General features: G+C 45.0%; 1 protein-coding gene and 1 pseudogene across 8 annotated transcripts; one reads left to right on the forward strand and one right to left on the reverse strand.

Annotated features, from left to right (window-relative positions):
• Nucleotides 1-252: 252 nt before the first annotated feature.
• On the reverse strand, nt 253-27,807 carry FBXO39 (F-box protein 39). 8 transcript variants are annotated; one of them, XM_070044564.1, is made up of 6 exons: nt 26,782-27,807; nt 25,727-25,903; nt 24,892-25,373; nt 22,316-23,773; nt 3,578-3,930; nt 3,007-3,143 (listed from the first exon to the last, which is right to left on the reverse strand). In XM_070044564.1, exons 1-3 carry the CDS (start codon nt 27,805-27,807, stop codon nt 25,245-25,247), a joined length of 1,332 nt encoding a protein of 443 aa, XP_069900665.1. In that variant the 3' UTR covers nt 3,007-3,143; nt 3,578-3,930; nt 22,316-23,773; nt 24,892-25,244. The 8 variants fall into 8 exon arrangements, with proteins under 8 accessions (XP_060147170.1, XP_060147172.1, XP_060147171.1 ...); XM_070044563.1 differs by having other exon boundaries at nt 3,006-3,143; nt 22,316-25,373; XM_070044565.1 differs by lacking the exon at nt 22,316-23,773 and having other exon boundaries at nt 3,010-3,143.
• LOC115855713 (proteasome maturation protein pseudogene) lies at nt 11,079-12,460 on the forward strand (annotated as a pseudogene).
• Nucleotides 27,808-27,848: the final 41 nt, after the last annotated feature.

The following is a 27,848-nucleotide window of genomic DNA, read 5'->3' on the forward strand; positions in this document are numbered from 1 at the left end:
AGTTGAGGAAATCTCCAAGAACATATGACTAAGAGATCGAGAGATGGAAAATATGAAAGAAAAAAATGAGACACGAGGAGAATAGAAACAGATGTATCCGGAACAGATATATAGAAAGAGTGATGGAGAGAATTGCTAAAGAGGTCATGGCTGAGGACTTTCCAGAAATGAAAAAAAAATCCATAAATCCTTAGACTGGGAAAACTCTTAGCACATCCTAAGCACGGTGAACAAAAAACAAAAAAATCTATACTAGTTTCACATTTTAGTAAAACTTCAGAACATCAAGGATCAAGACAAAAAAAATCCTACTACCAGAAAACAAGGAATAAGAATATGACACCAGAGTCTTCATCAACAGTACTAGAAGCCAGAAGATGATAAAATATCTTCAAAGGAGTAAAGGACAACAAAGCTGTACCTAGAGTTGTGAACACGGCAATACTATCGTTTAAGAGTAATGGCAGATTAAGTACATTTTCAGACATCACTTAAATGGAAAAACGAACTTGGAAAGAAGCAGTGGGTTGGAATAAGAAAGAGTGAGAAGGGCTTCCCTGGTGGCACAGTGGTTGAGAGTCCGCCTGCCGATGCAGGGGACACGGGTTCGTGCCCCGGTCCGGGAAGATCCCACATGCCGCGGAGCGGCTGGGCCCGTGAGCCATGGCCGCTGAGGCTGCACGTCCGGAGCCTGTGCTCTGCGACGGGAGAGGCCACAACAGTGAGAGGCCCGCGCACCGCAAAAAAAAAAAAAAAAAAAGAAAGAGTGAGCAAATAAATCAGCTAAATATATTGGCAAATCTAAATAATTATCATTAATGTTATTATGTTTAGTTCCTGGTCCTAAAATTTCAGATCACAAGAAAATGGGAGCTGGAAGGGAAGAGTATGGAGAGCAGTCATGAGTATCATGTATCCCAAATGAACTTATTTACAAAACAGAAATAGACCCACAGACACAGAAAGCAAACTTATGGTTACCAAAGGGGAAAGGTGGGGGAGGGATAAATTAGGAGGTTGGGATTAACATATACATGCGACTATACATAAAACAGACAACCAACAAGGACCTACTATATAGCACAGGGAACCATACTCAATATTTTGTAATAACCTATAAGGGAAACTAATGTGAACATTTATATATATACACAACTGAATCATTTTGCTGTGCACCTGAAACTAACACAGCATTGTAAATAAACAATACTTCAGTTAAAAAAAAAAAAAGATTTCCATGTATCAGATGCTGCTGGCGTCCTCACTCACATCCTCCCTGCCTCTCCTCTGATTTCAGCTAAAGCTGCAACCAACTCTTCCTGGGGGGCTCTGGATGACAGGCTCAGTTTTTGCTCCAGGGCTTCTGGAGGTAACGCCTCCAGAGGCGGCTCTCAACCAGGGGGCATGGGAGCTGACGGTTAAATGCTTCTCCCACTAGCTCTTCATGTGGACAATTTTGAGAGGCTTTCTACAGGCTCCTCAGAAGGTCCCCACTGGAACTGAGCCCAAATTGCCCACGGCAGAGACCTCAGTATCACACTCATAGTGGTGCTTTCTCCATCCCTCACTCTCCCGGTCTCTCTCTCCAGCTTCCTGCCGTGATTCCCAGATCAACCTTCTAACGCAAGAGTCCTTATCACAAGTTTTGCTTTCAGTAGGACTCTGAGCTAAGACACTAAGGTTCTTGTCTTCTTCAGAAGGATCATAGAGATGCAGATTGCTTTTTTACTGAGATAGTTTACATCCATTAAGTAAATTTTGCAGATGTAAAGTCAGTGGTTTTTCATATATCCACAAAGGTGTGCAACCATGACCGCTATCTAGTTCCAAAACATTTTCATCACTCCAAGCAGAAATCCTGTACCCACTAGCAGCCATTCCCCAATTCCACCACGAACCTACTTTCTGTCTCTCTGGATTTGCCCATTCTGTATATTTCATATACATGGAATCATAGAACACGTGGTCTTACGTGACTGGCGTCTTCCATTTGGCATGTTTCCAAGGTCCAACCATGCAACATCATGTATTGTGGTCCTTCATTCCTTTTCATGGCTGAATGACATTCCATTGTATGGCAGAGCAAAATATGGAGGACAGGATGAGGCTGCAAGATAGTTTAACAATCAGGACGTAGTAACACAAACATGTCATCTAGAAATACAGGAGTAAATATTTTACTTTATTTTTTACACCAAATTCAATCAAATTCATTAACAGACATTTAAAATGCGAAACTATCAAAATGATAGAGATCAACATAGAAAATCTACATGACCTTGGGTTTGGTCTGTAGATCATGAGCTTTGAGTTTTAATACACAACACAAAAAGCCAATCCACAAAAGAAAAAAGTAATATTGTGGACTTTATAAAATGAAAGATTTCTACTGTGTAGGAGTAAATATTTCAAAAATCAACTCCAGAGGAAATAAGAAAGTGATTGCCAAAAAAGAACCCCGTAACCCAACAAACATCTTTTTCTAAACAAACATTGAAGGAAATGACCTCATTCTTTATGTGCATGTATAACTAATGGAAATAAAAACTAAAATTAGAAAAAGAAAAGGAAAAAAACATGGTAAATAGAAGATACAAAATAAGATGTCAAAGTAAGTCCAAATATACCCATCACAATGCATTTAAGTGACTGAAATTTACCTATTAAGAAAACGAAGCCTTTCAGAATGGATAAAATCCAATCATATTCTACTAACAAGAGCAAACTTGTTGCTAAAAAGCAACTATAATATGGAAATACTGACATAGGAAGGATGGACAAAAATATCCTTCCCAGGCAAGAACAAAAGAAAGAGGAAAGCTGTTGTGGCAATAGTGAGGTCAGACGACATAGAATTCGGAACAAAAGGCATTAAGATTAAGGTGGATATTTCATACTGATGAAATGAACAATCCGCTAACAGGATTCAGCAGTCATGAGTGCGTCAGTCATGTTCTTGTTTTACTGTGGTACAAAACACATAACAAAATTTACCACCTCGGGGCTTCCCTGGTGGCGCAGTGGTTGAGAGTCCGCCTGCCGCTGCAGGGGACACGGGTTCGTGCCCCGGTTCGGGAAGATCCCGCGTGCCGAGGAGCGGCTGGGCCCGTGAGCCATGGCCGCTGAGCCTGCGCGTCCAGAGCCTGTGCTCCGCAACGGGAGAGGCCGCAACAGTGAGAGGCCCGCGTACCAAAAAAAAAAAAAAAAAAAATTACCACCTTAACCATTTCTAAGTGTACAGTTCAGTGGTGTTAAGGACATTCACATTGTCGTGCAATCACCACCACCATCCATCTTCAAACTCTTTCCTCTTGCAAAACCGAAACTCTGTACCCATTAAACAATAAATCCCCATGTCCCCCTCCCTCTAGCCTCTGGAAACCACCGTTCTATTTTCTGTCTCAGAACCTGATTGCTCTAAGTACCTTATGAAAGTGGAATCGTACAGTATTTGTCTTTTTGTGACTGGCATATTTTACTTAGCATAATGTCCTCAAGGTTCATCCACATTCTGACAGTGTATGTCAGAATTTCCTTCCTTTTTAAGGCCAAATAACATTCCACTGTATGTACGTACCACATCTTGTCTATCCATCCTCCATCCATGGACACGGGCTGCTTCTGCCCCGTGGCTATTGTGAATAACGTTGCTATGAACATGAGTGTGAACGCATGTGTCCATCAGTAGTCAACCAATGGTCACTTATTGAAACCTCACTGTCTTCTATGTATGGCTCCAGGCGTGGGGAATACAGCAGTGAACAAGACAGCAGTCTGCCCTCCAGAGGCTTATATTCTAGTGGAGGGACTCAAATGGTGCAGTCACGTGACAGCAGGCGCTGGTCAGTGCCATGAGGAAGATGAACCCTGTGGTCCATGAGCGACTGTAGTGAGCTGGGGGCTGTTTTATCCAGGAGGGTCTGAAAAGGCCTGTCCAAAGAAGGTGAAATTTGTGTTGAGACCTGAAAAGTGAGATGGTGGCTAAGACCTGTATAGGAAAGAACATTCCAGGCAGAAGCAGCAGCAGGAGCAAAGAAGCCCAAGCCTGGATCCAGTCTGGAGCGTTAAAATGCTTTGAGGACGGTGAGGCTGGTGGACAGCAGAAAGATGGGCAGAGGCTTGAGGACAGAGAGGGAGGCAGCGGTGAGGGGGTGGGTCCATATGAGGGGTGGCCTTGAGGGCAGTGGTGCAGGGGAGGGAGCTCTGGAAGGTGTCAAGTAAGGGGAGGACCTGGTCTCCTTTACTGCCACGTGGAAGGTGGATTTCAACAGGGCCAGCGTGAAGGTGGGGATTGCAGTGAGGCATGTACCTAACTCAGCCCTGAAGTGGGGAATGCCAAACCTGGTAGCTCTACAAGGAGAAGTTGAGAAATCTATTAATCACAGCGGGCAGTTTTAACCTCTGGGTGAAAGAGAGTCTCTCAGCCCCACCCGTGTTGCCCTGTAGCCCCCACTTTTTCCCCGGCCCCCTGCGGTCATCCCTCCCACGCCTCACCCACGTCTTCATATCACCTCTCTCTTCTTCCCAGAGCCTCTAGCGCCTCCCAGCCCCTGAACGTCACTGACGGTTCTTCCAGGCCCTAACATCCTTCCAGTGAGCCCCCAGCCTTCCTGGCCTCTCCCAGGCTCTCCCAATTCACCTCTTCCCTCCTACGTCCCCTATTACCCCTTTTGGAATCTCAGCTCCTCTCACCTCCTTAGTTCCTTCCATTCCCAGTCTCTCCCTAGCAACTCAAATCCCCAAATCATCTCCAGTTCTATTTCATAGCTCCCCTAGTCCTTGCCTAACCCTCCCAGACACTCAGTCTTTTTATACCCCCAGTCTGAACCCCACCAACTTCCTCCCATTTCCCAGAGTCCCTCCAGGACCCCCCGCTCCCCGTTTGGTCCGTCTGCTTAGAGACTCATTTTCTAGTTCCTCATGTGGGACCACAGCATCTTTATTTATTTTCCATTATTTCCCACTTGCCAGAAGGGCCCTCACACTGAGACCCTTGGTTGGCCAGATATGAGTAAAACACAAACACAGTTTTAATGCCACCTCCAGCCACCCCCAGACCCAGTGAGGAGGAAAGGCAGGGTCCCCCAGGCTCCCTTTCATTTCCTACCCCAAGCAGGATGAGAGCATGCTGATCACAGGGTGGGGGCAGGGCCCATCCTGGCAGCCAGGGAGCTCCAGGTCCAGCCAGCGGAGGCTCCTAGCGGCTGCCACCACACAGACCCAGCCAGAGCATGGGGCCTGCTGCAGCAGGTGGCCACAGAGCGGGGGACCAGAGGGGTCTGTTTTTGGAAGGGCTGTGATTTATCAAGATGGCCAGCCCTGGTTGCCTCCCTTCCCATCTGTCCTATCACCACGCAATTCCTCCAAATTCCTCCCAGCTCCCCCATCCCTTCCCAGACCCCCAGTCCCTCAACCTCACCCATCCTCCCAGTCTCTCCAACCCTCCACAGGGCTTCCTAGTGTCTGTCCCACCCCCCCCATTTCCCCTCCGGTCCCTGCCATTTCCCCCAGGGCCCCAGACCTCCACCTGGGTTAAGGCTAGGGGACTGGGATCCCCAGAGGACTGGGGCTAAGAACTGATGTGCTTGTGTGTGAGAGGAAACTACCCAAGGCAAGGGAAAGAACCATCATAGAGGAGTAGACCAAACATTTCTGCGGCTCACACAGGAGTAGGAATAGTCCCTGTTTCCACCAGTCAGAACGGAGAGGCCTCGTAATACACTAAGCATTGGGTAGAGTCTTCAGATGGGTCATGCATTTCAACAAAACGAAAAGGCAACCCATGGAACGGGAGAAAATATTTGCAAACCACCTATCCAAAGGGGTTGATATCCAAAAAGGATAAGGAATGCATACAACGCAAGAGCAAAAAAACCTCAATTATAAAATGGGCAAAGGACCTGAACAGATATTTTTCCAAAGAAGATATACAAATGGCCAATATGAAAAGATGATTGACATCACTAATTATCAGAGAAATGCAAGTCGAAACCACAATAAGATATCATTTCACACCTGTTAGGATGTTTATTATCAAAAAGACACGAGGGACTTCGCTGGTGGCGCAGTGGTTAAGAATCCGCCTGCCAATGCAGGGGACACGGGTTCGACCCCTGGTCCAGGAAGATCCCACATGCCACGGAGCAACTAAGCCCGTGCGCCGCAACTACTAAGCCTGCTCTCTAGAGCCCAAGAGCCACAACTACTGAAGCCCACGCGCCTAAAGCCCATGCTCCACAACAAGAGAAGCCACCGCAATGAAAAGCCTGCGCACCGCAACGAAGAGTAGCCCCTGCTCGCCACAACTAGAGAAAAGCCCAGCGCGCAGCAGCAAAGACCCAATGCAGCCATTAAAAAAAAAAAAAACAAAACATGAGATAACCAATGTTGATGAGGATGCTGAGAAAAGTGAATTCTAGCACTCAGTTGGTGGGAATGTAAACTGGTACAGTCACTATGGAAAACAGTACAGGGGTTCCTCAAAAAATTAAAAATAGAACTACTATATGATCCAGCAATCTCACTTCTGGGAGATTCACATCCAAAGGAAATGAAAGCACTGTCTCTAAGAGATAACTGTACTCCCATGTTCATTGCAGCATTATTCACGATAGGAAAGATATAGAAAGAACCTAGGTATCTGCTGACAGATGAATGGATGAAGAAAATTACACACACACATATGTGCGCGTACACACGCACACGATGGAATATTATTCAGTACCTCGAGGGGTGGGATAGGGAGGATGGGAGGGAGGCTCAAGAGGGAGGGGATATGGGGACATGTGTACGCATGTGGCTGATTCGCTTTGTTGTGCAACAGAAATTAACACAGGGTGAAGCAATGACACTCCAATAAAGATCTATTTAAAAAAAAGAAAGGAAGGAAATCCTGTCATTTGCAGATTCATGGATGAACCCGGAGGGCATTAAGCTAAGTGAAATAAGCCAGACAGAGAGAGACAAGTACTGCATAATATCACTTACACATTAAAAAAAAAAAAGTCCAACTCTTGAAACAGAATACAGTGGTGGTTGCCAGGGGCTGGAGAGAGGGGGGAATGGGGAGAGGTTGGTAAAAGGGTACAAACTTTCAGTTGTAAGATGGATGAGTTCTGAGGATCTAATGCACAGCATGGTGACTACAGCCGATAACACACTATTGTATAGTTACTCTCTCAGCAGACCTTAAGCTTCCCCCCCACCCCCAACAAAGGTAACTGTGTGCGGTGATGGATGTGTTAATTCGCTTGACTGCGGGAATCCTGTCACAATGTCTATGTATATCAAATAATGTTGTACACTTTAAATATATTACAATTTAATTCGTCAACTATACGTCAGTAAAGCTGGTGGGGAGGGGAATAAGGATGATGCATTAGGAGTAGGGCTAATTAGTCCCAAAATAAAGGCTTCCTGCCATAACAAAGTATAAAAAGAAGCCTGAAAGGACAACCTGAGTCACAGGTGAGTTAACCGTATGCCAGAACAACACCCAGCACTCTTTAAAGGAATACAACAAAACACAGCACGTAAGATTCAACAAGATAAAATCCACAATAGTCAGCACCCATTAGAAAATTACAAGACATATGTAACGAAACAGAAAATTCTGACCCGTACCTAGGAGAAAAACGAATAATAAGAAACAGACCCAGAGATGACAGAGATTATGGAATTAATAGATAAAGACTTTAAAACAGCTATTTTATTTTATTTATTTTTATTTTTTAAAACAGCTTTATGAGAGTATAATTGCTTTACAATGTATGTTAGTTTCTGCTAAAACAGCTATTTTAAATCTTAAAATATAATCAAGGAAAATCTGGCCATGATAGGGACAGAAATAAAAGATATCTAAAAGAGACCAGGGCTTCCCTTGTGGCGCGGTGGTTGAGAGTCCGCCTGCCGAGGCAGGGACATGGGTTTGTGCCCCGGTCCGGGAGGATCCCACATGCCGCGGAGCGGCTGGGCCCGTGAGCCATGGCCTCTGAGCCTGCGCGTCCGAAACCTGTTCTCTTGCAACGGGAGAGGCCACAACAGTGAGAGGCCCGCGTACCGCAAAAAAAAAAAAAAAAAAAAAAAAAGAGAATAAAATGGAACTTCTAAAGCTTAAATACACAATATCCAAAATGAAATATACACTGGATGGGCTTAAGAGCAGATGAAATATTACAGAAGAGAAGATCAGTTTCCTTGAAGAAATTGCAATATAAGCTACCCAAGATAAAGCACTACGAGAAAAGACACTGAAAAAGAAGTCAGCAGAGTCGTGGTGGGCTGTAGGACAATATCAAGCAATCTAACATATTCCAATTACAAATTGGAATCCCAGAAGAAGAGGAGAAATGGGGGAACAGAACAAGTATTTGTTTGTTTATTTATTTATTTGGCTGCGCCAGGTCTTAGTTGCGGCATGCGGGATCTTTTAGTTGTGGCAGGTGGGATCTTTAGTTGTGGTATGTGAATTCTTAGTTGCGGCATGTGGGATCTAGTTCCCTGACCAGGGATTGAACCCAGGCCCCCTGCATTGGGAGTGCGGAGTCTTAGCCACTGGACCACCAGGGAAGTCCCCAGAACAAATATTTGAAGAAATCGTGGCTTAAAATTTTCCAAATTAGATGAAGACTATAAACCCATAGATCCAAGAATCTCAATGAAACCCAAGCAAAGAAACAAAGAAAACCACACCAAGGCACATCGCAATCAGATTGCTAATACCAATGATAAAAAGAGAATCTTAAAAGTTGCCGAAAAGATTCGACTTCTAACCAAGATGGAATAATGAGGATTGGATTTACCCTCTTACTGAAACAATCTAAGAACAGACAAAATATATGAAATAACAATTTTCAAGACACTTGATTTCAGGCAACAAAGGACAGTGATCTCTGAAAGATGGGGAAAAATTAGGTGAACTCTACAATTGCTCCAGTTCACGGATTTGGATGTACTATTGTAAGGTTCTTATGTTATACATGAGATGGTATAACATGACCGTAACCTATAAGCCTGAAGCCAACCAGTAACAGGAAGCTATAGCCAATAAACTAACAAAGGGGATAAAATGGAATCATAAGAAATATTTGATTGATCCAAAGAAGTCACAAAAGGACGATAAATGGGAACAAGTAAAGTGTGAAATAAGAAGAAAATAATATAACAAGCAGAATTTAAGTAGAAAACAGAACAACAATAAAGTCAGTTATGTCAGAAATGAATTCAAAAGCTGATTCTTTGAAATTATCTATAAAATGGGGTGCAGGTGAGGGAATATAGGCAGATTGATCAGGAAAAAGGAAAAGGAGGGAAGACACAAATTATCAGGAATGAAAAGAGGACATTTCTACAGATCCTACAGACATCAAAAGGATAATAAGGGAATATTATGAAATACTTCATGCCAATAAACTTGTATAAATTGTATACCTTCTTTGAAAGACACATGCTATCAAAGTTCACTCAAAAAGAATAGCTAACCTTTCCAAAAAAAAACAGAAACAAAAAACTCAAGGCACAAATGACTTCACAGATGAATTCTACCAAACAGTTAAGAAAGAAATACTAAAAATTGTGCAGACTCTTCCAGAAATCTGTAGAGAAGGAAATACTTCCCAACTCACTCTATGAGGCCAGCTCCTGGCCTGGTTTTTCCTGATACCAAAACCAGCTAAGAACATTACAACAAAACTACAGAACAATATCCCTTATGCACATAGATACAAAATCCTTAACAGGATTTTAGCAAATCAAATTCAGTAATACATAACAAAATAAGGCATCATGACCATAAGGGGTTTATCCCAGGAGTGCAAGCTTGGTTTAACATTTGAAAATTAATCAATATAATCCAAATTAACAGTGCAAATAAGAACTACAGCATTCTCTCAAAAGACGCAGAAAGAGCATTTGACAATATGCAACATCCACTAATGATTTAGGGGGAAAAAAACCACCTCAGCAAACTAGGAACAGAAAGGAACTTCCTCAGCCTTACAGAGGACAGTCAAGATAAGCCTATAACTAACATTATACTTTAATATAAAAGGCTGAATGCTTTTCCCCTAAGATTAGGGGAGAAAAAAATCAGGATATCTGATTTTTTTCCTCCCCCAATTTCAGATATCTGTCTCACCTCTTCTATTCAAAACTGTACTGGAAGTCTTAGCCAGTGCAATAAGGAAGGGAAAGAAAAGGCATACAGATTGGATAAGAAGAAGTAAAAGTCTTTGTTCACAAAACATGATTGTCCAGGTAGAAAATCTTAAGCAATCTACCAAAATACTACTGTAACAACTAAATGAATTTAGCAAGGTCTCAGGATCAAAGGATCAAGGTTAATATACAAAACGCAACTGTATTTCTTTATATTAGTGAGACATTAGTGGGACATTGAATTTTTAAAATATCATTTACATAGTATTTACAATAGCAGACAATGCAATACCATACACAATAGAGGAAAACTCAAAACACTTAAGAATATATTTAACAAAATATATACCAAACATAGAAAATTACAAAATATTGCTGAGATAAATTAAAGAAGTTCTAAATAAACAGAGAGATATACCAAGTTGATGAATCATAAGACAGTATTATTGTTGATTCACCCCAAATGGATCTGTAGAGTATAACTATCCCAGTCAAAATTCCTGCATGTTTTCTTTCTTGAAAATTGATGAGATAATTCTAAAATTTAGCCAAAAAATGTTTTAAAAAGAAGAAATATATTAGAGGACTCAAACTACCCAATTTTGAGAGCTACCGTTATCAAGATAGCTCAGTATAAGGGTACAGAGACATCAATGGCACAGAATAGAAAGTCCATAGATAGGCTCACACACACAGAGTCAAGGCTGGGACATGGGACCTGGGACCCTTTACTGGAGTGCTTGCACTTGCAGCTGGACAAATCTCACCTCCTCTCCTGGAGCAACTGAATACAAAGAAACTACAAGGGACTAAAAATAAGTTCATGCATGTGCAGTTGGGGCAAATTATGAACAATCAGATACAAAGAGGCCACAAACCAACTGCCACTTCGGAGGTGCTGGGAGAAAAGCAGGGTACTACGCATGATCCCTGCATACAGCACCACAAAGGGGTTGGTGGACCACCTAAGCTACACCTCCTGCCCAACCCATGGACCCACCCCTATTGTTATCCAATTTAAGGAGCCAGCTCGCGGCTCCTCCAGGAGTAAGCAAGGGCACCTGTTGCTTGTTTTCGCTCCCTCCTGATGAAGCCTGAATTTCTCATCTGGCCTCTTTTCAATTTCTATTGATTAAAGAGTCCAAGGACCCGAGTCCGAGTCCGTAGCAAATTGATTTTCAACAAAGGCTGGAAAGTGTGAAAGGGATTGTCTTTGCTACAAATGGTGCTGGAATAACTGGATACCTATATGCAAAAATAAAATGAACCTTGATCTGTACCTCACACCATACCCCCATATTAATTCAAAATTAATCATAGACCTAATTATAAGAGCTAAGACTATAACACTTCTAGAAAAAAACATAGGACAAAAATCTTTGTGATCCTTTTTTTTTTTTTTTTGGTCGTGCTGCACGGCTTGCAGGATCCCAGTTCCCCAACCAGGGATTGAACCTGGGACACAGCAGTGAAAGCCTGGAATCCTAACCACCAGGCCACCCCCTTGGCAAGTACTACTTAGATAGGAAACAAAAGCAAAATGATAAATAGAACTTTATCAAAAATAAAAAATTCCGATCTTCAAAAGATATCATTAAGAAAAATGAAAAGGCAAGCCATATTTGCAAAATACATTTATCCAGTAAAGGACCTGTATCTAGAATGTACAAGGAATTCTTAAAACTCAATAAAAACAGCTTACTTTTTTTAATGGGCAAAAGATGTGAACAGACACTTCACCAAAGAAGATATATGAATGGAAAATAAGCAAATAAAATGATGTTCAGCATTATTAGACCCTAGGGAAATGCAAATTAAAACCACATGAAATGGAAGTGAGCAGCAGGGCCGGCTGACAGTAATGGTGCTGAGAGGCTGTGTGCAGGGCGACTTGGGCTTGGATCTCAGCTAAAGGACAGTATTCCAGTTACTGAACTTTCAGCAAGTGGACATTTTGAAAGCCATGATCTTCTGTGAAAAGGTTTTTTTCTTGTGTGAAAAATGAACGTTTTCCCAGTCATCCTCTTAAACTGTCAGAAATAAAATTTCCAGCTCAACCAAGACAAAATGAATTTTTCTACACTGAGAAACTCTGGGGTCTATTTGCTCCACTAAATTTACAAATGGAATTCAAAGCAATGCAGCATGTGCTGCATCTTCCATTTCTTCCAAGCTCAAACCTTTCACTGGATATTTGAGGAATAATGACGAGCTTATTGGATTTGAAGATATTTTTAATGACACATCACAAAGTGAACTAATGGGAGAACCACACTTGGTGGAATATAAACTCAATTTCCTGTAACGCAGTGTGCTATTCATGAAAACAGAGGGACTTCTTCTTGTTTATAGTCATCTATTTACTATAATTTGGTGTACACAACATTAAAAGTACTGACACATTAGAAAAGAAAAAACCAACAAACCCACATACACATACCCTGGAGTGGCTAAAATTTTTTAAAACTGACGATACTAAGTGTTGTCAAGAATATAGAGCAACTGGAGCTTTCATCCATTGCTGGTGGGAATGCAAAATGGTGCAGTCACTCTGGAAAGTAATTTGGTAGTTTTTTTTTTTTTTTTTTTTTAAATCAAGTTAACCATATACTTACCATATGAACCAGAAATCCCACTCTTAGATATTTACTTAAGAGGAATAAAAATATGTATTCACACAAAGACTTGTACACAAATGTTTATAGTAGCTATATTCGTAACGATAAAAATTTGGAAACAACTCCATCAGTGGGTGAATAAACAAATTGTAGTATATAGATACAATGAACACTACTCAGCAAAAAAAAAAAATCTAGTAATACATGCAACAATATGAATGTTTCTCAACATTAATGTTAAGAGAAAGAAACCAAATCTGAGTGATTATTTGTTGTATGATTCCATTTATAATCTGTAAATCCTCAAAACATGATTCCTTTGGTGAAGGCAAATATATAAGGATAGAAATCAGATTGGTGGTTGCTAAAGGCCAGAGGTGAGAGGTGAGGCAAAGGGCACAATGAATCTTTTTAGTCGAGGGAAATGTTCTTTATGCTGATTGTGGTGTTGGTCAACGGTGGTATATAGTTAAAATTGGTGAATTTTACTTTAAGTAAATTATACCTCAATTCATCCGATTTTTAAAATAGAATGCATGACAGACTTGCTGGCTACCACTGGTTTTTGTTTGTTTGTTTTTTAACATCTTTATTGGAGTATAATTGCTTTACAATGTTGTGTTAGTTCTACCACTGGTTTTGATAGTAAAGTGAAGACAGTTTGCTGCACTGGAAACTGGTTCCCCTAAAATCTGTAGGAAGGAAAGTATGTGTGACTGTTTCCCTTGGACCAGATGTGAGCCATTGGAGAGCGAAGACCTGCATAGAGCCATAATAAAACCTGTCCAAGGGCGCCACCAGGAGGGCAGCTGAGACTTAGCAGCAAGAAGCTGAAGCCTAGGCCTGCCCGTGGGCCTAGGAGAGGTCAGCTGCCAGTCCAGACCAAGGATGAGACCTATGGGTGACAGACCCAGGTAATGGTGTGGGCTAGAGGGTTGGGAAGAACTTACAAAAGAGCCCCGCTAGATGAACAGTCAGCTTTATACACATGCCAGACCCGGGGAGATTGTGTGGCAGGTCACACAGCACTAGTCAGAATAAGACCTTTCTTGCCCCTTTCCTCCTCCCTCTCCCTCCCTCATTTCAACTCCAGAGAAAGCAAAAGCAGCCTAGCGAGTGAGTGAGGAAGAGGATCTCAGGGTGTAAGAGCAATGGGGGAATGGAAACAGGCATTTGTCAGACACACACATCTCCCCTCCCCCCGCCACCACTTATGCACACTTTTTCCAGCTGCATGCTGTCTACCCAAAACACATCGGGAAGGTGCAAGGGAGACATTTTTAACCTTAAACTTTTACTTTTTTTGACTTGTACTTTTTTTGCATTTTTTATTGTGGTAAAATATACACAACATAAAATTTACCATTTTAACCGTTTTCAAATGTATAATTCAGTGGCAGCAAGTACACTTACATTGTTACGCATCCAGCTCCAGAAGCTTTTCTGCATCCCCAACGGAAACGAAAAAACTAAAAATAGAACTACCATATGATCCAGCAATTCCACTACTGGGTATTTACCAGAGGAAAACAAAAGCACTAATTCCGAAAGATACATGCACCCCTACATTCATTGCAGCATTACTTACAATAGCCAAGACATAGAAAAAACCCAAGTGCCCATCAACAGACAACTGGTTTAAGAAGATGTGGTATAAATATATACAATGGAATATTATTCAGCCATAACAAAGAATGAAATCTTGCCACTTGCGACAACATGGATGGACCTAGAGGGTATTACGCTAAGTGAAATAAGTCAGAGAAAACAAATACTACATGATTCCACTTATATGTGGAATCTAAAAAAACAAAACAGACAAACAAAACAGAAACAGACTCATAAATACAGAGAATAAATGGGTGATTGCCAGAGAGGAGGAGAGTGGGGGAATGGACAAAATAGGTGAAGGGGTTTAAGAGGTACAACTTTCCAGCTATAAATAAATAATTCAGGGGTTTCCCTGGTGGTGCAGTGGTTAAGAATCTGCCTGCCAATGCAGGGGACACGGGTTCGAGCCTTGGTCCGGGAAGATCCCACATGCCGCGGAGCAACTAAGCCCGTGCGCCACAACTACTGAGCCTACGCTCTAGAGCCTGCGAGCCACAACTACTGAAGCCTGCGCGCCTAGAGCCTGTGCTCCGCAACAAGAGAAGCCACTGCAATGAGAAGCCCGCGCACCGCAACGAAAAGTAGCCCCCACTCGCCGCAACTAGAGAAAGCCCGCGTGCAGCAACGAAGACCCAACGCAGCCAAATAAATAAATAAATAATTCACTGGGATGTAATGCACAGCATAGGGAATATAGTCAATAATATTGTAACAACTCTGTATGTTGACATATGGTAGCCAGACTTATGGTGATCATTTCATAAAACATAAAAATATTGAATCACTATGTTGTACACCTGAAACAAATATTGTATGTAAATTATAATTCCATTTAAAAAATAAAGATATACAGTCCGGGGCTAATACAACAGGTTGAAAAGTCCTCAAAGCACAGGCTCCTTACCATACCATCCTAGTGTAGCTCCACCATCCCCATGGTCTAGGTCTAGAGTCTGGGTCCAGGCAGGAAGAAAGAGGAAAGGCAAAGGCTTTTGGAAAGATGGGGGAAATTGTCACTCAATCATTTTCTGTGTTCTGTGGTTCAGAAGAGTGTCCTGGTTGACAAAACCTGTTCTAAAAGACCAAGAAGCCAGAAGCATGGCAATGTCTCTCGGAAGGGCCAAACTGGTCCATGATCCTCATCTCCAAATACTGAAGTCACTCACACAAATGAAAAGACCTGAGATCAATTATCTAACTGGCTGAGCTTAGGCCACATGTGTGCTTTGTCAAACACAATCTTATGGGATAATTGTGGTTAAGCAAAAATTGGAGGGAGAGCTCCTTTGCCCAAAGCAGGATGTCTGAGAACACAGCTTCACCAACAGTTTCTCTCTGTAGCGTTCCCCAGGGGAGCCCAGGGAGCACAGTTTGAAAACAACTTATCCATCGTCCTCATTGTACAGATGGGAAAACTGAGGCCTGGGAAGAGGCAGGGGTGTGCACCAGGTGATCTGGGGCAGAGGTGGCAATGGATCACAGGCTCCAACTGTGATCGGAGTGATTTCCCATCCAGCAAAAGAGCTTTACAATTTGTAACGCGTTTTCACTGACAGGATCTCAAATGATGAAATGAGGGCACAGAAGCAGGAACTGACTCGCCAGAGGGCACGTGGCTAATGAGTGACCGAGGCTTACTTGGACCTCGGGCTTCCAGATCCTGAAATCAGGATCTGTGGCCTAAAAGTATTTTTTACTTCAAAATTCATCTATAAATTTTTGCAAGCCTTTAAAAAATGTAAAAATTAGGAAGAATCTCACCTACTCCCTTGCAGCGGGAGGATTCGCTAACTGTAGCTGGGTTGTCACATTCTCCATAGAGAAGCTACTATAGACCTCGATGGCCCCTGCACAGGGAAACCCACTGAATCTTCGGCCAGTCAGCACAGGTATACTCATATCCATTGCACATCATTGGTGTGTGTGTGTTGGGTGGGGTACGGTTATTTGTTCAGTAACATCAAATACTTGCTGGGCTCCAATTTACAGTGTCAGGGACTGTGTTAGGCACTGAGATTAGAGATGAATTAGACAGAGCTTCCTGTCCTCGTGGAGCTCAATCCAGAGGCAGACGGTACAGTTAAACCACAAAGTCATTTTAGATAGTGGCAAGTGTGGTGATGGAAATACGATGATGAGATACCAGTGACAGGACGGGCTGCCACTTTAGATTGAGTGATGGGAGAAGGCCTTTCGGATGAGCTGAGATAAAGGTGAACAACAAGAAGGTGTCAGTCATGTGAGTATCTGGGGAAAACAATCTCATCTGGCCTTTTTAGTGAACAGAGAAAAGGCCAATGTGGCTGGAGAAAAGGGGAAGGTGGTACAAGAAGAGCCCAGGGAGGTGGACTGGGGTCACATCATGTAAGACCCTGTAGACCACGGTCAAGTTCAAGTTCTGGAGAAAGGCAGGTAATTAGGCACGGGCGACCTAGGTGGGGCTTCCCAGGAGGCAGCTGAAGAGCGGTCCAGGTCCATTCATTGAAATGCTCCCGCGAGTGGCCGGCGCGGCCCGAAGCTTTGGCTTTAGCCAATCAGAGCTTGGGGGCGGGGCCAGAGCCAGCAGCTAGTCGGCAACCCCCGTGGCCTACCTGTTCCTCGTCGCTTCTAACTCTCACCTCCTCAAATGAAACTAGTTGTTCTCCGGTTTCCTCGACCACCACGAAAGGAAACCCTGGTCTTCAGCGTCCGGGCCCCTGAAGGAAGCAGGCGGACGCTGGCTCCCACCCTCCGGGATCGCTTTCCCCGGTGTCTGGTCTTGTCTGCGGTGGGGGGTCGAGGCGGCGGCCGGGGGCGTAGCAGGGAGTTTGATGAGCCCCAGAGCCAGAGGGGCCGCAGAACCCCGAGGTGGGAGGCCACGGGACAGCCCTGTGGCCTGACCCTCGCAGGAGAGACCTGCAGCTTGCTTTTTTCGCTTAGTACGTCTTGAAGGGTGTCCACGTGGAGACATGAAGACCCACCTCCGTCTTTAAATTGCTGCATGATGCAGAATTACCAGTGCTTATGTCACCCACTCCCAAGCTAATGGACTCTTTAGTTGATTTTACTTTTCTGCTATAACTAATGGTCCTTCAGGAAACATCTTTGTCATTCTTCTTGTACCTGTATTTCTCTAAAGTTGTCTAATTCCTCAGTCACAGGCAGGCCATCAGTTACATAGGTGAGTGACGAAGTTAGGCTGTGACTTAGAAGGTTTCCCTTGGGGAGGAGGGGAAGGGGGTTGGATAAATTCCCTAGGAATGGTTGTGGCCGACAAAGCACAAAGGCCTTGGGGTTAGACATGCTTTTGCTTCCAGTTTTGATAGTCACTTATTGAAGACTGGTAGGCGAGACCCCCAGCCCCCTGGGGCCTTATTTTCCTCATCTGTGAAGAGGGGACACTGGGGTGGTGGTGGGAGGGGCTGGTAGAGTGATTTGTAAGGTCTGTTGCACTGAGAAGGCCTTATATTACCAGCCTGTGGTCTAAAAGTACATGAGAGAGTTGACTAAAATGATTGCACAGTTGTATCGGTGCCATAATGTGTGTTCTTATTGGTGGCTTAGAAAAGAAAGAAGACATTTGCCTTATTACTCAGTAAGGTGGGCAAAACAAAACATTTTACTTTGGAGTTCGGGCAGAGAGCCTTCTCCCGTGGGGCCCTCCATCCAGGTCCTCGGGCCTTCGGCCAGCAGGTAACCTGAGGGCCGGGGACAGGCTGCCCACTGGCTGGGCCCAGACCTCTCCCCTGCCCCCATCTCCTAGCCAGACCCTGCTGACTGCCTGATCTCTCGGCCCAAAGCTGGGGGCTGAGGTGAAGCCCCCGCCCAGCCACGGCACTTCTGGGAGTTGGGTGGGGCAGGGCGAGAACAGTGGCCACTCGAACCCCACGGGGGCTGTCAGAACTCTGAGGGCCCGAGAAGGTGGGTCTACCTGGACAACAGCTTGGCCACCCTCAGGCCTTGGAGCTGTGTAGGTCCTGGACCTGGGGTGACCACTCTGTCCCAACTGGACGAGACCTCCCCTCGTCCGGACACCTTAATGGGCCTGTCAGGTGAGTGGAGCCCTGGTCAACAACGGGTGCCTCACCTGGACCAGACAACATCTGACAAAGGCCTTAATGGGTGAGCAGAGCCCCGGGTGAGGAGGGGCTGAAGGGCAGTGGTTGTCATTTCTACCAGACCTTGATCTCAGGAGATAGAAATGGTAGAATAACAGACCATATTTGGCCAATAGGAAGTGCGCACCACCTTTTGGTTAGAGTTACTGGCTGTTTATAGAAGGCCTGTCTATATAATACGAAAAAGCTACTCGCAACTCACCACCCTCCACCCGCACCACTTTTCAAAAGAAAACTTGCCCCATCTAGGCCTTCTAGATGTAAAGAGGTTGCCCACGGATAACAGTTAGAAAATCGCACACCTTGTAAATGCCCATTTGTTTTTTTTAAAAAGTCATAGGAAAGAAATGTCTTCTGGAAATGACATTTTGAAATGGAACAGTTAAATCACCTCTAGAGGTGACCTCTAGAGGTGACATCGGGGTGATCCAGGTCCACGTACGTCCCACACATATGTGGGTTAGAGGACATGGAGTGGCAGACCTTGAGGAGGAAGGAAAGAAGCTTCTGTGCCAGACTGGTCACACTTGGGAGACATTTCCATGTCATAACCATTGTTCTGTGTGTGCAATTTATTCCTCACTGCTGTATAAATAGTTGACAATGCTAAGTACTTTTCTGAAGTATCTAGTGGATGTTCTGAAGCGCCTGAAATATGTTAAAAGTAGAGGTAGTAAAAAGACATTTTGAAAGTATCTTTTTGTTAAGATTCATATGAAATATTGTTATTTTAGGGGGGAAGGGATTGGCCAAACCACCTTTCTGAACAGTAAGCACTGTGGCTGTGCGCTGGCTCAAGAGGGAGGGATGTGTGTGGATGTGTTCATATTTACATGTTGAGGCTGACCACTGATGTGTGTGTATCTCTTTCGGCTGTACTATAGAGATACATTGCTGAGTAATTCAATGGAAACATATCTCCTTGCTAATATTTTAATAGTATACATTGGATAATGAATTCTCTCAGAAGCATTATACTTTGTGTACTCTGTTGCTTTATCTCTCATTTTTTTTTTTTGAGGGGGGAGGGTCGCCAAGCCACGTGGCACGCAGAGATCTTAGTTCCCCACCTAGGGATTGAACCTGTGCCCCCCGCAGGAGAAGCATGGACTCTTAACCACTGGACCACCAGGGAAGTCCCTATATCTCATTTTTAATTGAACATGAAGGGACTGCAGTATTTTAATCATAACTGACAATATCTTTAGCTAGAGGCCTGTTGCCAATTTTGTCTTTTATGAAATGTTTGTCGCCAAGAAAGGCAGGATTACATTTTTTTCTTCTTGATTGAGTTGGTATAGTGTATTCTTGGTTATCAAAATACTCATATATTGAATAGCTTTGGGTCTTTGAAACAGTGATTATTCATGATGTATGAAAAAGCATGATACATAACTATACAATCTTAATTATATAAAAATGGATGTTTAGTTGTGTAGGTACATACATGGGACCTAGAAGGACACGTCAAACTGTAAACTGTGATTATGGGTGACTATTTTTGCTTCTTGTGTTTTTCAGTTTCCTATTACGCACATTAACTTTTAAGAAATATTTTTAAAATCTGTAAACATTTTACTTTGAAACAATTATTTAGGGACTTCCCTGGTGGTGCAGGGGACTCCATGCTCCCAATGCAGGGGGCCGGGGTTCGATCCCTGGTCAGGGAACTAGATCCCACATGCATGCCACAACTAAGAGTTTGCATACCACAACCAAGGAGCTGGCAAGCCGCAACTAAGGAGCTTGCCTGCCGCAACTAAGACCCGGTGCAACCAAATAAGTAAATATTTTAAAAAGCAATTATTTACTGTAAACGAAGGTGGACTCACACCCCGACAAGATCTTATTTTAAATCATTCAATGGTGAGTGCCTCTGCTGTGCCTGGCACAGTTCTACGCACGCAGGATACACAATGAACAAAGCAAAAATGTATGCTCTCAAGGGGCTTACACACCACCTGAGCATTTGAGATTTTCTGTGTGGCTGTCTAGACTGTTTTTTAAAATCTGTACTTTTGCAAATGTAGAGGAATAGGAATCAGATTAATTTTCTAAACACCACCCAGGGAAGGCAGGCAATCTCTGTGTGTGATATATCTCTGTGTGTGATATTCATCCAGTGAACTAATACAATTCTGTGGCCTCCAACTGCAAATCCAATTTTCTGTAGGTCCCCTCTCTGGAATAGCTGTTTGGGTCACTTGTATAAAGGGGTAAGTAACCATCAAAGAAGCGGACTATTTTGTGTTAATAAAAGATTGTTTCTATCAAGTTACCGCTGGTGACGTTTTTTTCTGAAACAATGACATCATCCTAAAAACATCATAACGATGAATTCATATTGTTCTGTTTTACTCAAATACTTGGTTCTTAAGAGATCTGTTGGACCCGGCAGCATTTCTAACCTAAACACAGTAAAACAAAAGTTTTCATTGATCCTCTCCTCCACACGCTCCTGTGCTAAATGGAATTACAGTATGATTGACTCCAAATCTTTTTGCTGTGGGAGGCGATACGTGGTAAGTAAGAGAATGGCTTTGGAGGTGGGTTGGGTTTGAGGCTCACTTCCAAAGCTTCCTAAGCGTGTGACCTTGGGCAGGTTCATCTTGCTAAGCCTTAGTTTTCTTCTCTCTTTAAAAGAGGGATATAACAGTCTCTACCTTCAAGAGCTGTAGTGAGGACTAAATGAAACTGTGAATTAATACCTATCACATAGTAAACACTCAACCAGTGATCACGTTAATTATCTGTCTGGCATGGGCTGAGTAGGGACGGGGAGGGGAACTGGGTTCTTCCCGTTTTATCCTTAGGGTTGGGAGAAAGAGTTCTGGGTTCTGAATCAGAAAACCGTAGTATTGGTTCTGCCACGAAATGGCTGTATGACTTTGGGCAAGTGACCTTCCTTTGCTGAGTCTGTTTCCTCATTTATTAAACAAGATAAAAGCCAACATTTGTTGAACGTCCAAGGGATAGGCTTATGTGTGGTATTACATGTATTAAATCATTGATCCCTCACAGCAGACCCGGGTGGGAGGCGCTATTATTTTTCCATGCACAAACAGAGCTGTTAACACTCGGGGGGACAGGGAATACCTGCCAAAGGGCACACAGCAAGTGAGGGGCAGCTCAGAACTCAAACCCAGGCAGCCTGGCTTGGAACCCCGGGCTGAGGAATGTGGCCATTCATACCAGGTTCAGTGTCACACACCCCATCCCAGCATTATTAGTCTTTCAAGGACCTTAGTGATACACTGTTCAGCTTTTCCCATTTGACAGATAGCAGAAACTAAGACCTGAGCAGGATAAAGAACTTATGCAGGGTCACACAAATTAGTGGCCTAAGTGGACCAGGAACCCAAGTCTCAGAACCCTTCCAGCCCAGAGAGTCAGAGGTCCGCCCCTGAGAGTCTTTTCAAAAACGAAAAACTGCACTTTCATTGTCAGTTTGCCTGGGGTAACTGTTTACACCTTAGTCTGATCACAGCCCTACTTTCCTCCTATTTTCGTAAATTCTGAGGAGCTGACCCCAGTCACTTGGTGGCCGGGGCTTCATCAGCCCCGCCAACAGCTGAGAGGAGGCACTGGGGAGTCAGAATGTGCTTCCTGCTCGTCCATACAAGACAGGACGTGCCAGTTTCTTCTGCGCGTTTCTGCATAGAACCGCATGCTCTCTGTGGACCCTCAGCAGGGGGAGGCGTGTGGGAGCAGCCCTCCGGCCTCTTGCCCTGCACTGGAGGACAGGCGTGGATAAGCTGTCACCCAGCCAGGCCACAGGTCTGTGTCTCCACCTACCACGGCGCCTCTGAACGCGGTAAATTAAAAAGGGGATACCTGTTAAAAATCCGTGGGTTCGGAAACCTCGTGTGCTCTGCACGTTCCCACTAGGACTCTCCCGGGCTTGTTGCTGTTTCGATTCCTCGGGGAACAGGAAGGTCTGTGCGGTAGCTCTCTGTGTGGTCAGGGGAATCTTTGAGGGTCCTTGAGACATGTTTTCAAGAGATCCACTAATAGCAAGACGTTACGTGCCTTTTTCACTTTAATTCTCTCTGGAGTTTTGCGGAGGCTCCCCGCACGGCGTCTGACGTTACGACAGACCACAGAAACCCGGATGAGAACACAGCTGTCTGCTATTCAGCGGGATGTGCAAGAGATTTGCAAAACTGGAAAACAAATCCACTCTTTTATGGAAAACATGTTCATAAAAATGTTACTTCTGTTAACATGTTTTCCATAAAAGAGTCCTCTATGCTTAGATCCTGTGTTTGGGGACGAAAGGAAACTAACCAGAACTGGTCCACAGCATGAATAAATCATTACACCAATCAATCAATCAGTCAGTCTCGCAGGTGGTCTGCACTCCAGCTGAGCCTTCCCTCTCTCCTAAAGCAAGCTGCCTCATCTCTGGTCCACAGGCACTAGATGGCTCCCAAGGGCCCTTTTGGTTTCAGCAACTAAGACCTGGGAGCTCTCATTAGATTATAACCAAGCAGGACCCTATGGGGCCTTTCTGGGACAGATACCCCTTAGCCTCTGCCACCTCTTGTCTGTAGAAAAACTTTAGCCAAAGAATAAATTTAATCAGACAAGAAAATGCAGAAAGAAATGCAAACAGTCAAAGAAGACAAAATAATCATAGTTTAACCATTAAGGAAAGTCAAGGACATATAGTTCCTCCTCAAGGGCTACAGATAATATTCTGAGCCATATCCTTTGAGCTGTTTTACAGATACTGAAACCTCCACCAGGTGGAAGAAGTAACCTACATGATGACCAGACTGTGGCCATGACATGAGCTGCTCCATCTTGCACAATTCCAAGAACTGGCCTCAAGGAAATGGGAACAAAGCGACCCTGGAACTGAAGATTAACTGTACTTAAAACAATCAAGATGAGGCTGATCAGACCTCTGCATGACCAATTTCAAGGTGACTGTTGGAGCTGACTGTGCTGTTCTGCACGTAGCCCCCCACCCACCTGTGCACCCCTAAAACTCCCCTTTAAAAGCTCTTGCCCCTGATCAACAGTAGGGAGTTGGTTCTTTGGGACATGAGTCCACCTTCTCCCCAGGATTGCTGGCTTCCTCAACAAAGCTATCTTTCCTTTTACCCAACACTTGTCTCTCAGTATTGGATTCTTGAGTGACAAGCAGCAGAACCCAAGTTTGGTAACAAGATAGGGACTCCACACCACTTGCCAGTGTTGATCTTTTCTGAATGTTCATGAAACAGGAACCATAGGCACCCAACAGCATTGCGGGGACATTCAGATATGACAGTGAATGTGGAAATCCTGTGAAAATTGAAAAGCACTGGATAAATATGAACTTGAACAAAGACCTGAAAAGCTAAGCATAAATATGGACACAACACACAAAAGATAAGATAAAATCGCAAGTGAAACACTTGTCAAAATGTTCTGAGATATATTCATTTTTATCTATTGGAAACCCCCCCTATAAGCAACTATATGCACAAAAATCTCAAAAGACCAAAAGCAATCTATGTCAATGGCATGGGCTCAGGAATTTACCCTTATTCCCTGTTTAAAACCCATCAGATTTCCCTGTGACTATAAAAATAACACATGGTCTTTGTAGAAAATTTGAGAGATAGGGGAAATCATGAAAAGGGAAATAAAAATCACCCATAATCCCACCACCCAGAGATAACTATTAAGATTTTTGGTGTATCTCTTCTATGCTTAAAAAAAACCCTGTAGGGCTTCCCTGGTGGCGCAGTGGTTGAGAGTCCGCCTGCAGATGCAGGGGACGCGGGTTCGTGCCCCGGTCCGGGAAGATCCCACATGCCGCGGAGCGGCTGGGCCCGTGAGCCACGGCCGCTGGGCCTGCGCGTCCGGAGCCTGTGCTCCGCAATGGGAGAGGCCACAACAGTGGGAGGCCCGCGTACTGCAAAAAACCCCACAAAACTGTGTTTGTGTTTTTACATGATCGGTATCACGCTAAACACAGTTTCACTTAACATCACATTAGGAATAGTTCTCCAGGACATTACAGATTCTTTGTGAATATGAGTGTAAAGGCCACTTCTGGTTCAGCCCCACATGAGAACTGAACGTTTGTAGCAGGCTGGGCGCCATGCTGCCTGGATGGGGAATAAAGGAGACCCCAGAAAAGCAGATGTGGGAGACCCAAGTCCACAACACTGATAAATTAGGGGCTGATCTCCTGTGGGAGGGAGTTCCCGCTCTGAGCAGCCTCCTTCTAAACAAGGGAATTTCCCTGCTTCACTCTAGGATGTGCTGGTGAATTTCTTTCATCTGAGATCAGGCCTGGCCAGCGTCAGTGGCAGAAGGCTCTCATGTGAAGGTCAGCCGGGATAGAAAGTGTTTCTGAACTGACGCTGACAGTCAGTGGAAAATGCAGCTCCATTTGCTCTCTGGCTACTTACACCTTTTCCGGAGGGAGATTAGCAAGAGTCAGGGTCCCCGAGTAAGACACTGCTCCAAGCGGCTTTGGGCTTTCAGTTCTGTGGCTGAGTGAGGGTCAAAAAGCAAAACCAAATGACAAAAAAAAGAGATCACACCCAGATAGTTGGTAAATATAGCACTTTAAAGTCACCTGGGGTCTTCACATGACCAGAAGTCCCAGCCGTTGCTGGGGTGTCATGTTGGTGTGAAACTAGCAAAGAGGAGAGAGAGGAGAAAGAGGGCTGGGGGTAAGGGATGCCCGAAGTGTCATTCTGTGAGGCTCGGATTGTCAAGGTCAAAGTGCTCTTGGCTTTCTTCCTCTGGAGAGCGCTCCTTACGTCATGCAGTAAGCGACGGAAAAATAGTTAAACTCTGAATCGATCAGCATTCTGTACTTCCTGTAAATATGCCGCAGTGTCCTGTCCTCTTCAGGCGTCTCATATCTGTTTGTATAAATTCTCACCTGTGCCGATAGACAAACACCCCCGCGTGTGCGCACGCACACACACACACACACACACACACACACAGTGGCTACATCACCCAGACCCCAAAGACAATCTGAATGATGTACCCGTACAATTGTTGGCAGAACCAGGAAAAGCCCAAGCCCAGCTAAGGATGAAACCTCCAGATTCCCTTCCGTGAAATTGTTAACTTCCAATGGACGGACTTGTGAGACATCCAGCCCCCATGCCCTGCCTCGCTCCTGACCTTCATCCCAGAGCAGGAACGCTGGGGCTGGACGCCTGCCCGCCCAGGGGCCTGGATGCCCTTGCCCGATCCCCGTGGAACCCACCCCGGGCGGGCTCTTACCTTGAGTGTGCGCAGGGCACACCGCCCTTCTTCCTGACTCTTCAGGATCTGCTCCACAAAGTTAACATCAAGGAAAGCCCAGATGTTGAAGTAAAACAGCTCCCTGCAGGATAAGATGAGGAGGTGCAGCTCCTCGTCCAGAGACTCATGGTTGTTGTTGAACTCAAAACTTAGTTTCTGGAAAAGCACCAAAGGGGAAGACGGATGTGGACAGAGATGCTGGGACTGGTTGGATCATTCCATAACACTTTCATGACCCGGCTTTGGCCTGGTAGCCCATGGTGGTTCAAGTGCTTTAGATAAGGGGCACTGGACAAGCAGTGGTCGGAAGAAGGGATTTGGGAATGAAAGTGATCTCATCCAAATTTATGAGACTTGGAGTTTCAAGGCAATGTATCTGGAGTCTGGAGACCAAAGTGGTGGTCCTGGCCCTGCGATGGACTAACCAGGTGGCCATGGGCAGCACCGAATGGCTATGATGTCAGCCTGCCCACTGCAGGGCTGTGTGAGCATCAATGAGCTCTTAGCACTTTGTCATCCCTCACTGTTCGTAGTGGTACTTATACGCTTGAGTATCAACCCTCACAGCTGAGAGGTCTTCGGCGCGGGGACAAAATGATCCTGATTTTATAGATGGGGAGCTGCCCACACCTCTGAGCTCTTCTGTAACTTGGGTCAAATTTGCCTTTTTGCCTGGTGTGGAGTCACACTGGGGCCTGTGTGCTGCTGTGACTGGGTGGAGAAGCAGAAGCTGCTGACCTGCTTCTCACCTGTAGAGGCACCTGCGCGCTCAGGCCTCACAGCTCTGAGCCAGGGATATAGGCGCTCTCCTTGGTTAACAGACAATCAGGAATTGGTTCCACGTCTAGGAAGTGAGCAGTAGCTTTTGTCCTCTGCTGTGGTCTTGGGGACCGGGTGAGGCTTAGTTTGGTGACGTTTCCCAGAACCTCAATTTGACCTTGAGTGAGTGTGTGCAAGCCCAGGCAAGAGCAGGGAGCAGGAACCTGAGGGGCAGCCGCTCCTCACAAGCCTCCCAGCCCTCAGCTCATACCTACCTGCAGAGTGTGCCGGAAGGTGGGCAGGAGATCCGTCAGAGTGGGCTTCATGGACCAGTCGGGGTTGCTGAAAGAGCAGTTTCTCAGACTAATGCTCCTGATCGGGATCTCCTGTAGGAGGATCCGGGCCAAGCGCTCATACTGCACGACTTTCTCAAAGACGAAGTTGACTTTCAGCTTGGTGGCGTACCTGGCCAGCTTGGCCCAGGACATGCCCCAGACGACCTGCCCGTGGGGGTCATGAACGTGGCACTTGATGTTCATGCTCCAGAGGGTGCCGGCATTGTTCTCACCCAAGTTCTCCAGCAGCTCATCGGAGATGCAGTTGTAGTTGAGGGTCAGGGACACCAGGTTGCGGAACGTGGCCATGGTCTGGTTGAACTGGGGGCTGCTGTAGACAGCGAGGCGGTGGCTGAAATAGTCCTCGATGTTGAGCTCTGACACCGCACTCTCCGTCCGTAAGTAGCTCAGGGAGTTGAGGATGTGGCAGCCCTGCTCCACGGTGAGCCTGGCCCCTTTTAGGTTGAGATGATCCAGGTGTTTGCCCATTTTCTTCAAGAAGGAGCTCAAGCTTTTCAAGAACAAGCTTCTGACGCTGTTCCTCCAGACCAGGCGGTCCAGTTCCAGGTACTGGATGGAGAGAGATTTCAGACGGTTGTTTCTCTTGCCCAGACACGACAGAAGGCCTTGCATGGTGACCTGGAACTTCTTGGTCAGGACAACGCTGTAAGGAGTCAGGAATTTGATCTCCAGGTGCTCCAGATAACAACCAAATTTCTTAACATACCAAACAGCCGACTCAAATTCGTACGCGTGTACCCTGGAATGTCTCCCACTAAACGTGATGGCCCTGTATCGCCAGAGGTCGGCCGAATACATCATCTGGTTCCACCTTCTGCAGACAAGGGCTGCTCTGGACCTGTCCTTGTCTCCCAGCCACCAGAAAATACGATGTAGGCACACATCAGGCAGGGTGGCCCAGCAGCTCTGGTCTTGAGGCTGGGTCAGTTGGCCTTCTTCGTCCATCAAGGAACCGGGATGTCCACTGCAGCTGTGTGGTAGGCAGG

Source organism: Globicephala melas, chromosome 20, assembly GCF_963455315.2.
Source record: "Globicephala melas chromosome 20, mGloMel1.2, whole genome shotgun sequence".
In the NCBI taxonomy this organism is placed as follows: Eukaryota; Metazoa; Chordata; class Mammalia; order Artiodactyla; family Delphinidae; genus Globicephala; species Globicephala melas.